The 16,835-nt window shown below is 50.5% G+C and overlaps 1 protein-coding gene across 1 annotated transcript in view; it reads right to left on the bottom strand.

Moving 5' to 3' along the window:
* The window catches only part of LOC122379094 (aspartate aminotransferase-like), a 250,586-nt gene that overhangs the window by 58,150 nt on the left and 175,601 nt on the right, over positions 1-16,835 (bottom strand). Inside the window, exon 6 of the mRNA XM_043361024.1 lies at positions 12,152-12,242. Within this exon, the coding sequence (XP_043216959.1) occupies positions 12,152-12,242 (91 nt within the window). The remainder of the gene's footprint in view (positions 1-12,151; positions 12,243-16,835) is intronic.

Below are 16,835 nucleotides of genomic sequence, written 5' to 3'. Positions count from 1 at the left end.
GGCTTACACGGCCGTAGCACACGACAGGCTGACCATCTCCAGGTTCCGATGATCCGAACGGAGGCCGGCCGCCGCCGGTTTCTTTACTCCGTAGTGGATATGTTCAACAGGCTGCCGGCGTCAGTTCGCGATCTGAATCTGTTGAGATTTAAGAAGGACTACCTCGCGCGGCTGCTCAGGGAGCAGTATGGCGATGATTAGGATTTCGAAACGTATCCGTATGTGATGTGTTATTGTATCGCTTGCACCGTATGGCACATATTGGTATGCTTCGTGTGCGTGTATGTGTCTGTGTGATGTGTGAACCCTATCTCTGCCATATTGACACGACTGCCAAGAAAAGCCATCTCAGGATGGAACGGACGGTTATAATGTGAAAATAAATAAATAAATAAATAAATAAATAAAGCATTGAACAATACCCGAAAGTGAAGCAAAAGTGAAACGAAAGTGAAGCAAAGATCATTGAATAATCGCATGACGGTTGTGTGAGTGTGAGTGCCAGGCTTTTATTTCCAATTTTCATAAACTATTTCGAGGGTATGAGGGTAGGAGAATGATTGGTTTCGGAACGTGCCACCAAATGTTGCCTTTTACCCTAAACATTGCCGTAAATATTTTTTTTTTATAAAAATTAAAGGCAAAACACCTCTCTATATTTCTTTACCGTAAATGGGGCTATTTGAAACGAATTTTACAGTTTTTGGCCTCTCCCTTTAAAACGGTTCATATTTCTTATAGCATGTAAATTGCAAAAATGTAGTTCTCTGTGAACTCTTTCATATAGGTGCATGTTGGTTCAGCTGGTGATAATGATTAAGGCTTTAACTATTTGTTTAGTTAAAGCCTGTCTCAATTAGCCCCATAGGGCACAGTGATGCAAATGGGGTTCACGAGTGGCCACAAATACCAAAAAGTCAAGTTTACCAAACCGAGTAAATCGCTATATGGATAATCAAAGAAATTTTTGGCGCATCTGAAATCACATAGTTTTCATATTTTTGTCAAAACCGGCCTCGTGTATAATTGTCAGAAGTCGTGACATTTTCTATGTCGTAAAATGACTGTCAGATACTCGCAACTTCAAACGCCGCTAGCGTGCGTTCATTTCATACAAATGACAAAAAGTATGCATGGCAATGATCCCTAAAGCCTGCTGCTTCTCATGCCGGGTCACAAAAAGCCGCATCTTTTTTGGTTTGGCGGTGATCTAATCATTTGTCATCATGTTGCAATGCAATCGCAGTTTTTTACTAAGAAATTTTTGCTTTCGTTTCACCTACAGCAGTTTACACCGTGTGTGCCCGTTAGTGCATCATACCAATCATTCCCTAACCATTTCTGAGTCACACCGTGAAAAAATCAAGGCGCTAGCACAGGGCAGACCGGCGCTATTGAAGTTTTTGTCCGGCGCGGTCGAGTGTCGCGGTCGGGGCGGATTGCTTTCACCGCGGATCGCAATTTCGACAGACGTTTAACTTTGAACTGCTATAAGAAGGTCAAATATTGACCTTAACCCGCGCACCGACGGGGGTCTGCGCCAACTTCGCACCGACGCACTATGGTTGGAAACGGCCTCACGGATGGCCGGGGGTCAACGCGAAAAAATGTTTTGCCCATAACTTGTTAATGCGTAGTTGTTACTGCGATGAAACTTTGCATAGGTATACCAGTGTCTTTCGTGCATCATACAGTAACTCATAAATGACGAGGTCACATCACGTCACGCGTGTGTGGCGTCATCATTGCAAGTATGTTATAAGTCGCCTATGTCTTTCGTTATGTTATCGACATCGCGAGGCATTTTGAACATGTTTTGAATACTGCTATTACTGAATGGATATTGTTGTTATGCTTTAGGGCGAGAAACATCAACGTAGTGACGCACAGTGTCTTACTATTGGTCATAAAGGGTCAAAAATTTGGAGAAAGAGTATTTATGATTTTTTTTAGATTGGGCAAAAAAGTAAGAAATAAAATGACGATCAAATGACAAAACATGCGTCAGATTAACCCGGCAGTTGCTGGGGTATTTCCCCATCCGCCGTTTGCCGGGGGGGGGGAGGGGCGTTCAACGCCCCCAGCCGATAACTCGCGAACAAATAGGCGCAGCGAAACGCACGAGGCGCGGCAAACGAAAGAATAACGCGACGAGACGATTCACATGAATACTTTAAAGTTGAATTTCGAGGTCACAGGTCGGGTCAAGGTCAGGTCAAACACTTGAAATCGGGCTTTCAGTAGCATGGACTTTAGAACCTCGCAATCGGTGCCTCGCGTTTCGCGTTTCGATTATATCGTCATCAGTTGGTCCTAAATAAATTCAGTCATCAGTTGGTCCTAAACAATCTGTCACAACTGTCACAACTGTCACAACCATTCATATAAGTGCTAAAAGAGTGTCAGATCAATGTAGGGGTCAGTCAAACATAGGCCACTGGCCAGGGTCAAAGTCAGGTCAATCAGGTAAGCACATAACCCCGAAAATTAAAACTGGTACCTATTCGCAGCCCATGCATGACACATGTTTTATGTGTACTTTTGGGCGTAGAACACGATGGTGACATTCATTTTATCATACGAGTACGTGGCTGGTTGAAAAAAGATCAATTTCAGAAATGCATGTATCATGGTCGTGAAGTAGTCACGAGAAATTGCCAACATTCAGTTCAAGATTTTGGAAAATGTAGAACGATGATCAAAAACCATAGATAGGCATTTGATTTGCCATGGTATTGGCAGTGTAATGGCGTTTACAGCATCTCTGTATGTCTGCTCTGTCGGTGGATATCCATATCCATACTCCAGGATATCCATACACGTTTGCACGATATCCATACTCCAGGTGCAGGGGCGAGCAGTTGACTTCTTACGAGGGGTGCGGAGTCGAAGTCAGAGTCGGAGTCAGAGTCGGAGTCGGAGTCAGAGTCGCCCAGAGTCGTGGCAACGAGCCAGGAGTCGGAGTCGGAGTCGGGGTCGGTCAGGAGCCCGCAGTGGAAGTCGGAGTCAGTCCGAATCGGAACAGCTCCATCACGACTCCGAAACACTGGCAGGGGTCCGGAGTCGGAGACAGAGTCGGCCGGAGTCATGGCAACGAGTCAGGAGTCAGAGTCGTAGTCGGAGTCGGATTTGGCGCCACCACGACTCCGCAACCCTGCTTCTTACCATCATTTATAAGGATAAGCGATTGCAAGACTGACGAGCCGACCTGGTGCTAACGAAGCGACGGGTAGGTACGCCTCGGGAGATGAAGCTTCACGGACGATTTTGCGCACAAGTGCGCAGTCTGCTTTTACGTTCCCCTTACGCAGAATTGAACAGAGATTTATTCTGCCAAAAAGCTCAATGGAGGTCGATGGAGAACTTTTTGTATGTCCAATGAAACATAAACGTAATTTTGCAAATATTGCTGTGGTGACACTGCAAACAGAATGCAATGCCGTTCCTGATTTTGAACACGCATGGGAAAAAGAGTCACTCCACTCGATAGCCAACATGACAAGGATTATTTTAATATATAATAATCCAGTTTTACAACGTCATGGAGGTACTCCACATGCTATCACCAGCGCGGTTGTTTAAACCTTTGACGGCGCACCAAAAAAGCCACTATCAGAAACTCCCGATTCCACGTACGATAATGGAGACTAAATGCGCAACTAAATAATTTTTTTCTGCCCAATTCAAAACATTTCATCAATTTCCAACAGAATGACACCCCAAATATACATATATTCCGAAATTGCCCACGGCCATCCGTGAGGCCGTTTCCAACCATAGTGCGACGGGGGGGGGGGGGGGGGGCAGTCGCCAACCAATCACCGCTTGCTGGTGATTGGTTGGCGACTGCCGGCGGCTGGGGTCACGTGCTCGCGGCCGACCTGGCGAGGGGTGCGGCCGGCCTCTGCGCGGGGAATTCTGTGTGGACCGCCGTGCTGTGATGCGGTCGTGCGGCGCGAGCTTTGGTGTGCTGTGTCCTGTTTTTGCGGTGATTCCGAATACAGTGCAGAACATGGACACGCGCGTCTACAGTGGTGGCAGCGGTGGTCGTCGGATCACCACGCCTAACTGCTCCACCTGATGTCGGCAACGTCTGCCGACCGCCGCCTCGGCTAGCTACCCTGTTGTGGCCGCCGTCTGCCCATCGGAGTCGCCCGTCTGCCTCTCTGGACCGAGACCGCCCGTCTGCGGCCCGGCTGCCCGTCTGCGGCCCGGCTGCCCGTCTCCGGACATCGCTGGCCTTCTTTAAGATAAGTGTATTGCTTTGTTGTTTGCTTGTTTGTGTCTGTGTACCTGAATCGTGTCATGAAGCCTGAGGGGAGTGCGGCTGCTGGCGGTGGGCCACAGGGGGCGGTGGGGGGTTTTTCCTTGGAGGCTCCAAAGTTTTCGGGGGTGGGTGATCAGAGTGGGTCCTTCAGAAGGTTTCTGGACGATCTAGACATCTTCTTTGTCATTAATGGATTCAATGATAAGTTCAAAATTCGTTTCTTACCTCTCTGTCTCACCGCGGTGGCTCGGGACGCCTTTGAGGCGCTACCACCAGATGAGAGAGCAACGTACCGCACGGCTGTGGCAGGGCTGTGTCAGTTTTTTGATCGGTCCAGTACGCTCGAGGCACACAGCAGGCTCCGTGAGCTAAAGTTCGACACCTCTTCACCTTTGAACACGTTTGTGGTTCAGTTCAAGCAGCTTGTGCGAGCCGCTTTTCCCGGCATCAGTAGCGACCAGGTGGTGTTCCACTCATTCCTCTCGACCCTTCCATCGAGGTATCAGCAGCAGATTGTTGCTGCTGGGGTCTCCACCTTTGATGAGGTGGTGGAGAAGGTCCGTAACCTTATCCAGAGTGAGCGGATTCCCACTGCTGTTCGCCAGGTGAGTTCAGTTCCGACCGACAACTCGTTGCTCGAGCAGATTCTTACCCGGCTTGAGCAGCTCGAGAATCGGGTGCGGCGCTCAGATGATCGGACACCTGTGTCACGGGGACGTGGCGCTAACCGGGGCCGTGGCTGGTCGGGGCGAGACAGACGACCTGACCCGAGTGAGGGTGACAGACGAGACAGACGACCTGACCCGAGTGAGGGTGACAGACGCTGTTGCTTTGCGTGTGGCAGTTTGTCTCACCTTCGTAGAGCCTGTCTTCATAGCCAGTCTCGCTGCTACAGGTGCGGTGAGATGGGCCACCTCTCGCGTATGTGCCCTCGGGGAAACGAGCCAGGGGTCCCGGTGACTCAGAGCGCAAACCAGTGTCCCCCAACCACCCGTTGAGTGCTGCACCGTCAACAGCTAATGATGGTGCCAGTGTTGCGCTCAGTGACCGAATGACGTTTTCCGGGGAAATTTCAGGTGTTTCGTGCAGCTTTCTTCTTGATACAGGCTCCACAATTAACGTAATGAGCAAAGCTGTGTTCGATGTTCTCCCGAACGCAGTTCTCCAAAGGACTGCTACTCGCGCCAAAACAGTCTCAGGGCGAGTTGCCTCTGTTGGGACGGACTAAACGCTCACGCTGAACTTGAGTAGGCGTCAGTTTTTCAAGAGAGAGGTTAAATTCCTCGGTCACGTGATTTCTGGTCAGGGTCTCGCGACCGACCCAGACAAGGTGAATAGGGTGAGTGACTGGCCTCAGCCTCGGACGGCGAAAGATGTGTCCAGATTTTTAGGTTTATGCTCTTATTTTAGGAAGTACGTTAAGGATTTGGCCGCAATAGCCGCCGCCCCCTTTTTCGCCTCACTAGCAAAGATGTTCAGTTTCAGTGGTCGCCTGAGGCCGACGATGCTTTTGCGCGGCTAAAACAGGCTCTATGTGAGGCACCGGTGCACAGTGGCCCTTTTTCAGAATTAGCACGCATTAATTCCCACAATACCTGAAAGTGGTGCAAGACATCACCACGTGATCAAGGACGTATTCCCTGCCAATGCAAAGAGAAGAAAAGAAACGAACTGCCCAAGGAGATTCGGCCCAACAGCGACAGGCCGCTCGGGCCAAGATTTGACGCACGTTCGCACGGCTCGCCCGCCGCGCCGGCCAGGCCGCTCCGAACGCAAGTGTGGCGAGCCCGCCAGCCGACCGCGCTGCACTGACCGCCAGGACGCCCCAGGGCGTCACGTGACCGCATCTACAGCTGTTGCCAGCCACCGTTAGTATAATTTCAATTAGCACATCTTATGGCAAAAGTCAAGCCACATTTAGGCGCACACCAGGTGACACCAGCTTCGAGCCAGGTCAATGAGCTTAGTCGTATCGAACAGGAGCCACAGCCGCTCGCGGACTGAACTGGCTCACATTATCCACCGTAGAAGCAAAATGGCGCAAAATGGCGCGATGCCCTTTGGTGGACATGGTCAGAAGAGATCGGCGATTCGAACGATGTATAATACGACATGTTCCAGAGTGTGCTGCTTAACATAAAGCTTCATATGTATGCCGCCATCTCCAGTTAATAATTGTCCTGTTATTGTGTCCACAATATTCGTCAAAAGTGGTCTATTGAAGTTTATACAATGAAAATTGTGGTTTCTAGGGCTTCTACGTAAACTCAGCTTCACAGCCATGCCACTAATTTTTAACATTTTCTCACCGAAAGCCCTACAAATTGATGTTCATCTCACCCTACTTTTTAGGGTCCGCCGGTGGTGTCCGCGCGCCTCTCGACAAACTTCGATTTTGCGGTCAGTTTTACCAAAGACAATTAGTTTTTAGGAGGTAAAAATGGCACCATCGGATAGTTTGGAATGTTTTGCACACGATTAGACTGCTTTTTACTCAAAAGAAGAGAAAAAATATTTTGAATTTATGCGTGCTAATTCTGAAAAAGGGCCACTGTGCGGTGGTGGCTTTTCCCAGGTCCGGTGAAGAAGCGGGGAAGTTCACGCTCGACTGTGACGCCAGTGACAGGGGCATTGGGGCTGTCTTGTTACAGGAACAGGACGGAGAGGAGCGCGTCATTGCTTAAGGCAGTCACACATTGTCCAAGGCGCAAAAGAAGTACAGTACCACTAAAAAGGAGTTGTTAGCTTGTGTTGTGTTCGTTCAAGAGTTTTCTCATTATCTTAAAGGCAAAGAGTTCCGGCTGCGTACTGACCACAGCAGTTTACAGTGGCTGTATAACTTTGAAAATCCAACCGGTATGTTGACGAGGTGGCTTGAAATCTTGGGCAATTACCAGTTTCAGATAGTGTTCCGTCCGGGTGCACAGGACGTCGCAGCCGACGCTTTGAGTAGACGTCCGTCTCCTTCGGCAGACGCTTCCTGTCAGACTGAGAGCTGCTTCCGTGTGACAGCTTGTGACTGGCCTCTCAGCTTCATTCAGGGGGAGCAGGCGAAGGACGAGGTGATCTCCGAGCTGACGCGCCTGCTGGCCGAGGGGGCGTGTCCTCCTCGTCAGTTGGTGTCCGGTGGCGTGAGACCGTGGTTGCGCCACTGGAGACGTCTCCGCCTGCTTGACGGTGTCCTATTCAAGATGTACCGCAGTCGTCCACGAGCCCCAGAGAGTTTACAGGTGGTCATACCTCGTGACCTCGTAGCTGGAGTCCTGACTTCGCTTCACTCGGGACCGTGTGGAGGCCACTTCGGCTCAGAGAAGTTGATGAAGCAGGTCCAGAGCCGTTTCTTCTGGGTGGGCATGACTGACGATGTGGAACGGTTTTGCAAGGGGTGTGCGCGCTGCGCCGGTCACAATGCCCCCTCCCAGAGACCCCGTGCCCGCATGGGCGAGTTGTACTCGTCCGAGCCATGGGAAGTGGTTTCCATGGAATTCATGACCGACTTACCTGTGACGAAAGACTGTAACAAGCACTTACTTGTCGTGTGCGACCACTTCACACGATGGGTTGAAGTGTTTCCCTTACCTGACATGCTGGCGACAACTGTTGCACAGGTTCTTGCGCACGAGGTGTTCTCCCGGTATGGGTGTCCGAAATATCTCCACTCTGACTGCGCTGCAAATTTCAGAGGCCAGGTGGTCGCCGAGTTGTGCCGAATCATGGGTATCAAGAAGACTAACACGACAGCCTTTCACCCCCAGGGTAACAGTCGGTGCGAGCGGGTGAACCGCACAGTATTGGGGATGCTGGCCAAATATCTTGACGAGAATCACTCAGAGTGGGACAGGCACTTACCTCTGTTAATGCTCGGCTATAGGTCCCACATCCATAAGTCGCTGCGCTTCAGTCCGTTTTACATGATGTTTGGTCGTACTCCCAGGCTTCCCATCGACGCAGAGATCGACGCCCCGACCGCTGCCCGCTCCAGGACAGCAGCAGCGTACATTGACGAGCTGTGTGAAGGCCTCCGCACTGCTTACCGCTAGGCCATTCAAATTTCAGATGTGCGGCACCAGCTCAATAAGCGCTTGTACGAGCGGAAGCTGAATAGCTTCCACTACAGTGTGGGTGACCGGGTTCTTCTTTTCAGAGGAGTGGCAGGAAGAGGGGAATATCACAAGTTCATCCGTCCTTGGAAACCTGCGGCCATAATCGCCAAGCGTGGTGACCTTAACTACCGTGTGAAAACTGATGATGGCAAAATGTTGTGCGTCCACCACAACAGGCTCAAGCCTAATGCCGTCCAGTCTCCGATGGTGTCTGTCTCCGACCCAGTGGCCCAGAGTACCGGTGTGAATGTGACACCCTGTGTGACACCAGTGACAGCCCCTGAACAGACCGGTCCGGTCCCTCTGGTTGAGGACGTGCAGTGCCGCGTGAGGTTTCGCCCCGTGCCCCTGCCCCGTAGCGCCGCGTCCTCGGCGCCCCCGTATCAGGAGTTGGTAGGTCCATCGGCGCCTGACAGTGCTGATGGTGGGTCGGTAGATGCAGCCGACTCTGTGCAGACTGCGCCCGATTCTGAGACGCAAAATCTGGGTCCTGAGCAGCATGGTTTGCTTGCCGAGTCCCTGGTGGCCCTCAGGCGTTCGGCGCGAGAAAGACGCTCGCCCGACCGTTTTGGTTTCAGTTAGGTTAAGGGTTAATAGCTTTAGCGTAGTGTTTAAGAGGCAGCTGTTGATCGCTACATTGGGGTATTCCTCAGTACTTGGTCTGGCACCTGGTCGTAACGCTGAATGCCCGCTGCTTTTCATGTCCCTCGCCCGGTGACCGATTGGCCATTGGTCACCGGGCTACGTCTGTAACGTGTCTTACATGAGACAAAGCGATACCGGAGCCCGCTGCCGCGGACCATGCCCTGCCGTCCTGTGCTGTGCGTTTTCCCCGATGTGTTCTGAGTTAACGTTGTGTGTGTAACGGTGTCAGCGAGTTCGTTACTGTGGAGTAACGAACCGCCTCTGGTCTCCCCAGGGTTCGCTTTGGAGGGAGGAGAAGTGCAGGGGGTGAAGCCCCCTCTTGCACGGCGCCCCCGTTCGGCCGACCTTCGCCGCTCCGCTCGGTGGGCCCGCCGCCGTCCGCGCTTGGTGGCTGGACCACCGCTTGCTGGTGATTGGTTGGCGACTGCCGGCGGCTGGGGTCACGTGCTCGCGGCCGACCTGGCGAGGGGCGCGGCCGGCCTCTGCGCGGGGAATTCTGTGTGGACCGCCGTGCTGTGATGCGGTCGTGCGGCGCGAACTTTGGTGTGCTGTGTCCTGTTTTTGCGGTGATTCCGAATACAGTGCAGAACATGGACACGCGCGTCTACAGTAGCGTCTCATATGACGGCATGCAAAAGCCTCAGCGTTGCAAGAAAAATTATCAATCACGATTCCATGTGCTTGAGATATGACTGGTGCATTTTTCACATGTAAAGCATGTCTGCAGTCATGTCTGCACCGTATGATAACAATTGCTAGAAAGATATAAGAAATGATGACTTGTTCATGAACGTTCATGAACGTTCACGAACTGTTCGTGAACAGAGAATCGTTGGTGAACATGTGACCTTGAATGCCAAAATTCGTAAACTATCAAATAAACAAACAAACAAACATTGTTCACGAACTGTTCATGAGCAAATATACAAACATCGAACCCTGAATCACTGGAGAGTGGAGGTCTGTACAGCTCTCTAGCAGGGCCTCGGCTAACATGTTAACTACTGGGGCAAATGCCCCAGTAGAGTCGAGGAATGCCCCAGTAGTGGTCAGGCTTTGCCCAACCTCCACAAAATGAGAATATATCAATATTAACGTACATTCTTTCATTCGGGAGCAGTTGAAGACGTTTGTGGCAAGAAATCAGGGGCGGCGGAAGAGGGAGTGCACGGTGTGCAGCTGCACCCTCAATTTCCATCCAAAAACATAGGCGTACAGCCCACCGCTAAAGTAATGTAGGGTTTTACCAATCTCAACGATTGGCTTTGACTGGCGATTGTTTAATGCGGAGTGATCGAAAAGAAGATGTCAATAGCTAAAATTGCAGCTGCAAGGGTGACGACTGACGATACATATAAGCTACATTCAAAGTTTCATTGTAGTCTGACTAATCGTTCCTAAGCTTCAGAAGCAGAACATACCCATGACTGAAACCGCACATTACTTCTGCTGTGGACTGTACATTAGCAAGCATATCTTTTTACACCCCATAATCCATCTTCGTTCGAAAGAGCGTCAAAAATAATGACGAAATTACTTCAGCCACTTTTTTGGTGAGGTCAAAGGTCAGGTCATGGTGAAGGCCAACTTTCGCCGATTTTCAGGTCGAATATCGACAGTTTACAAGATGCCGACGCTTAACTCGGGAACCAATTAGAGCTACAGCACCGCGGAAAAGCGCATTTGATAGCCATATTAGCATGCTTTCTGGTTATTTCTCTTAGATTTGACCTAACGCCAACGGTTTTGCCTGCAAGGGGCAAAAACTACTAAAGACGATTTTGGGGGAACAGTTTTTCTGCAATAACTTTTGACTCATGCTTTGCACGAGCCAAGGCCCAATGCAAGCGCTTTCTTTTATCCGACATCGTGTTCCTCTCGTCAAGACGCATCAAATTAACTACAATTTGACCTTGAAGGTCAACTTGAAAATTCGACCTCAGGTTCAAGTCATGATCTGACCGGAAATTGTCATGTTGCATATCAGTCGATCTGCATCGTCTAACCAAACACATCTAAGGCATTTTCATCGCTCTAGCATGCCTCTTTCAAAAGTTATTCGCGAAAAACTGTTAGATACCATTCGTGAACTGAGATGACCTCAGGGGCATAAAAAAGGGTCACGGGTGCTATTTTCATGTTCAGTGTGTCAAAGTCACGTACAGTGTTTTATAGTGTTTAGAATAACTTTCGTCCAAAAGAGGTGGTTTTGAATTTCTCCCATTGACTTATAATAGATCGGTCGCAAAAGTGAGCTGACCTTAGGTCACCGATATGAAAATTCCGAGATATAAATTTTGTACATGCTGTTGCCCTTATCAATCGCTGAAAGTTTCAAAGCGATCGGTCACTCGGTGTAGCTACGGCATACATGGAAACATTTCATGAGGTGAGGTCACTTGAAGTGACCTGGTAACCTGATCTTGAATGACCTTGGTCTGAGATTTTTACAACACGTGTAAAATTGATGGGTGATGGAGCGCCGCCGTTTTTTAGATATCCGCGAAAAACCGCAGGAAAAACCGCAGGTGTTCAAACACCTGCGGCCCCCCCCCCCCTGCTGGGCCCCCCCCCCCCAGCAGGGCGCCAACACACTTTGACGATTTGCCCCAGTAGTCAAAATTCCTTAGCCGAGGCCCTGCTCTCTAGTGATTTAGTGGTCACTGGAGAGTTGTGTCTCGAGACGATACACAGCTCTCCAGTAATTTATACAGGTAAATCATGGGTCAACCGTCCCTGTTCCCAAGCATAGGCGGCGAATGATCCCTGGTCCGCGCAATATGACCGCCATCGTTAGGCAATAGGCCAACAGGGTTGAAGCGACATTGCTCCCCTGTGGTAAGATAAGAACTAAGAAGCAACATATTTTAAACAAACTAAGGGCAATGACTACTAAACTGAGGCTCTGTCAAACGACTGTTAACAAAAGAAGAACTGGAAAGGGGTTTCAGTCAGTTTTTACTTTAGTTCCTTGTTAGTTATAGGCGTAATAAGTGTATGTCTGAATGAGGGGGGGGGGGGGGCGGGCATACTTATATTGTATGCCCCCACGCCCCCCAGTTTCCTGTCGGTGGGGGGCATATATGCCATTAATGCCCCCTGCCCGTTGGATCCGCCAGTGCCGGTCCCCACTCACCTTGGCCATACTGACGTGCGTGGAATCGAATGTCAAACGTGCGTAGATTTCGTCGCTGAGCACTATCACCCGGTGCCGGCGACACGTCTCACTGAAATCAGACACCAACACATCCGTCCGCAGATCAGATACTGCCAAGTGCTTAATATAAAAAACTGACACCGATACACAACTGGAGGCCTTCATTCTGCGGGCATCAGACATCGCTGCCGCACGCCTGGTGTCAAAGCTCACTGTTGCCCTGCGGCTGGTGTCCCTGTCATCCATCCCACGAACCAAAGTGGATAACATGTAATATTTCTAACGCACAGCGCAACGTGCAAATATCATATATGAAACTGAAAGTAAATAGTCTGCAGTTGCGAGTAGAGAAGGGCTGGTTGAAGTGAGTGGTACGCCTCGTGCCGGCATAGTTTTCGGGACTCAGCTCTATAGTTCGTTCTTATAAGTTCGACCCCCACTGTAATCGTCTCTTTGAACACAGCACGATAATTGCTAGCTGAATTGATGAGAAAACTGGTTAGCGCACATTATATGGGAGTAATGAACAGTGACGTAGACAGGGGGAGGGGGCATAGGGGCCATGCCCCCCCTTTCCGCCCAGCCGCCCAGATGGCGCCCCAATTAGCGTCGACTAGGCTGATGCCGTTTCACAGAAGGAACATGAATTAAAATGTGATGTTCAGGCAGGGATCGACCTCAATATCTCTTTGGGGGTGCCTGGACAGTGGACACCTCAATGTTCTCCAGGGCACCCCCAAATAGGACCTGAGCCCCCAATGTTGAAGGGCGCCCCTCCGGAAACCAGAATATTCCGAACCCCGGCAGGGTCGATGGCCCCCCAGAAGAGCCGCTGGCACCCACCTGAACGGAACAGTCGCCCCATTAAAGGTTGATGGCGCCCCTCTAGCAGGCGCGGATACAAGGGGGGGCCATGGGGGCCATGGCCCCCCCCTTGGCCGATTTTTTTCAAAAATAAAATAAAAAGTTAAAAAGTTAAAAAGCTGAAAAGGGGGCCTCCTGAAAATAAAGTGGCCGAAATCCGATGAGTTTTTTTTTTAACCTACCCACTTAGTTATTTCTTAGAAGACTAGCTGAGAAGACTTCTTTGTTAGAAGATTGGTAAAGCTTTTCATAACTTGGAGGTCTCTTATACTCACAGAGATGACCACTTTTACAGGGCCTCCTAACCCGCACAGAGGGCCTCCAAGCCTGCACAGATGTTGAGATGTTGCCTGAACAGCTAGATAAGCTCAATAGACGCAGTTTTTTTTTTGGGGGGGGGCCCAACAAGTGGGAAGATGGGGCCTCCAACAGGTGGGATTATGGGGGGGCCTCCTGGTTTCTAATGGCCCCTCCCTTGGAGATTTTCTGGATCCGCCCCTGCCCTCTAGAGTACCTGGCGCCCCTCTGAAGTTCTTCACAGCTGCCCCAATCGGCCCCATCCAAGATCGATGGCGCCCCCTGAAACCACTGGCACCCCTTTACACACTTTACACACTTGGTGCACACGCTCGTTACGACGGGCAAGCCCGAAGTTCTCGCAGAAACTATCGGTCGCACCGTGCACCACTCGTACCAGACACGTGCTGCGGGCAACCACATGTTGCCGAGAATTCGCACTGAAGCTGGTCGACAGCGGCTCTGCTACGACACTGTGCGCGAGTATGACCGCTTACCGTTCGATGTCACCGCTCGCAACTTTCGACACCAGCTCAAAAAGCACATTTTTAGGGAGCAGTCTGCGATGTCTAGTTAGTTTCAGTTGAGCACTGTGTCTTGAACCTTGTGTATTTACATATTTGACGTATTGCAATGAAAAGCCATGTTCCATGGATTTGCTGTGAATAAAGTATCTCTCTATCTCTCTCTTTAAAGCACCCGCATTCTTCTCCAGATCACAGTCGCCCTATCCGAGATCCAAAGCGCCTTCAAGAGCCACTAGCACTCCCCCCCCCTTGAGACTGAAGTCGTCCCGCTTGAGACTAAACTCGCCCCATTCAAACCCAATGACGCCCCTCCAGAGCGTCCGGCGCGCTTCTGAAGATCACAGTCGTCCTCATCCGAGGTCGCTGGCGCCCCTCAAAAGTCACTGGCGCCCAACTAAACGGAGATTACAGCTGCCCCAGCTTAACCCTATTCCTGGCGGGGGGGGGGGGGGGGGGGGCTCAGGAGCCCCCCCCCTGAGGTTTTTTGGTTATTTCTCCCAAACGCGTTGAGCTAGGAAGCTCAAATTTTCTGACTTTTCCTAAAAGGCTTCTACGCAACATGTCTGAAAATTTTGAGTTGATCTGACCTCAGGTCAGGTCACCAGAGGCGGTTTGGTGACCCTACCTCAGAAAAGTTTGCAATCACGCCAGAGCTAGAGTTTTTTACCGATCAAGTTCTTCTCTTCAGGCTTTAGTTAGGGTACCAGTATGTGCAATTTGTATATCTCGGAATTTTGATATCGGTGACCTAAGGTCAGGTCAGTTTCGCGACCTCCCCATTATAAGTCAATGGGGGAAAAATCAACTCCCTGTTTTTACCACTAAAACGGGTCGGAATGGCCCCATATACCATACATGACTTCATATACGATCAACCTTCACTACCTTGAGGTCTGTTTTGCTGTTGGGCAGCTGTGAGGTCATGTGACGTCATCAAAGGTCACCAAAGGTTTTTGGCCAATAACTCCGTACAGGAACAAGATACAGACGCGTGGATGGTCTCATTGTGTTCAGCTCGTCAAGACGCATCGAATGATATACATGATGACCTCGAGGTCACGTGACCTGAGGTCAACCTTTGACCTTGACCTTGCGAGGTCAACATATATATCATTCGATGCGGATTGACGAGAGGATCACGATGATGCCCTTAGTTTGTTCCTATCTTGACTAATTCGAAAGTTATTCGAGAAAAACTCTCTCCATATCTAGCGCCGCCATTTTGACTTTTTCGACCCCTGTGACGTCATCTTTGACCTGACCTGAAAATGACCTTTGTAAAAATTGTAGATCTTGACCGTGCGTATCCGATGCCGTTTACCGTTTGTCGCTATCTTGCTTCGTTCTCGAGATCTCAGGGGGGGCGAATCGGCCCCCCCGTCAGTTTCTTGTCCCGGCGGAGCCCGCCAGGAATAGGGCTAAGATCGATGGCAACCCTCTGAAACAAATGGCGCCCTTCTAGAGTTCCCGGCGCCCTCTGAAAATCACATTCGCCCCATCCGAGACAACGGCCCCTTGAGACTACAGTCGCCCCACCCAGGCTCAAGGCGCCCCTCCAGAGCGTCCGGCGCCCTGCTGAACGCAACAGTGGCCCCCATCCATGCCCAATGGCGCCCCTCAACGCCCTTCTAAAGATCACAGTCGCCCCATCAATCCGAGGTCGCTGGCGCCCCTCAAGAGCCACTGGCGCCCACCTGAACCGGGACTTCGGTCGGCCCATCCTATATCAATGGCGCCCCTCTGAAACCACCTGGTGCCCCTCTGAAAGTAACAGTCGGACCATCCGAGATCAATGCGCCTCTCCAGAGCGTCCGACGCCCTACTGAAGGCAGCAGTGACCCCATTCAAGTATTGCACCCCTTTAGAGCACCTGGTGCTCTTCTGAAGATCACAGTCGCCCAATCCGAGGTCGTTGGCGCCCTCCAGTAGTCACTGACGCCCATCTGAATGGAGACTTCAGTCGCCCCGCCCATTCAAGATCGACAGCGCCCCCCCCCCCCGTGAAACCACTGACGCTAGGTAATTATTTGACAATGGGGCTTTCTCATCGACATCAAGGGCCCTTTTCAAGATGCAGCAGCCAGGCGGCGCCGAGCTGGGCTAGGATGTGCCAAGCGTTTCTTATAAGGCAGCCTCGTTAGTGCCGCCCCTCGTTGCGATACCGCCCCTCAATGCGAAGCCGCCCCTTCACCGTACAATGTCACCCCTCAATGCAAGTTGTGCCCCTCAGCGCAGTGCCGCCCATTATTGCAATGCCGCTCCCGCCTAGTAGTGCGGTGCCGCCCCCCGCGTACGCGTTTTTTTGATTGAACCTGCTGGGGGTGTTTGTTGAACACCCAACTTCTAACTCAGCTTGTGGGCCACGTCGAGACACGCAGTAGGCGCCGTTCGAAAGAGCGTCGAAAACTATTACAAAAGTACTTAGATCATTTTAAGGTTAGGTCGAGCTGGTCGAAGGTCAGGTCACCAGAGATTACTAAAAATCAAATTTCGCAGATTTTGACATTTTTCGACAAAGCGGCGCGTAATGTCACGACTCAGAAAGAGATTGAGCTACAGCACCGCAGCAAAGCGAATTCGATAGCTCTTCTTATGCTCTTTCTTATAGAATTTACCTCAGATTTGACCTAAAGCAAACGTTTTAACCTCAAAATATACATTTTCGCGGAGGACGTTTATCTGTAATACCTTTTGGTTCAGACCTGCACGAGATTAATTTAACCGGCATCGTGTTCCGATTTCGAGACGAGTCAAATGAACTAGAATTTGACATTTAAAGGGCATTTTGAGAATTTGACCTCAAGTGAAGGTCATCACCCAACCGGGAAAAGTCATATTGCATATTTCTATGTTGGCGAGGATGGATGACATGGTTATGATTAATATAAGGAGGCTTGAAATGATCTCACGCATGTCAAAGTGTTTTTATTTTAGGCAAAATAAATATCTTAAACAGTAAAACAAGCTTTCGGCAT

The sequence above is a fragment of the Amphibalanus amphitrite genome, unplaced genomic scaffold (genome assembly GCF_019059575.1).
Source record: "Amphibalanus amphitrite isolate SeventyFive unplaced genomic scaffold, NRLGWU_Aamphi_draft 000071F_arrow, whole genome shotgun sequence".
Classification (NCBI taxonomy): Eukaryota; Metazoa; Arthropoda; class Thecostraca; order Balanomorpha; family Balanidae; genus Amphibalanus; species Amphibalanus amphitrite.
This window is presented reverse-complemented; position numbering and strand designations above follow the sequence as displayed.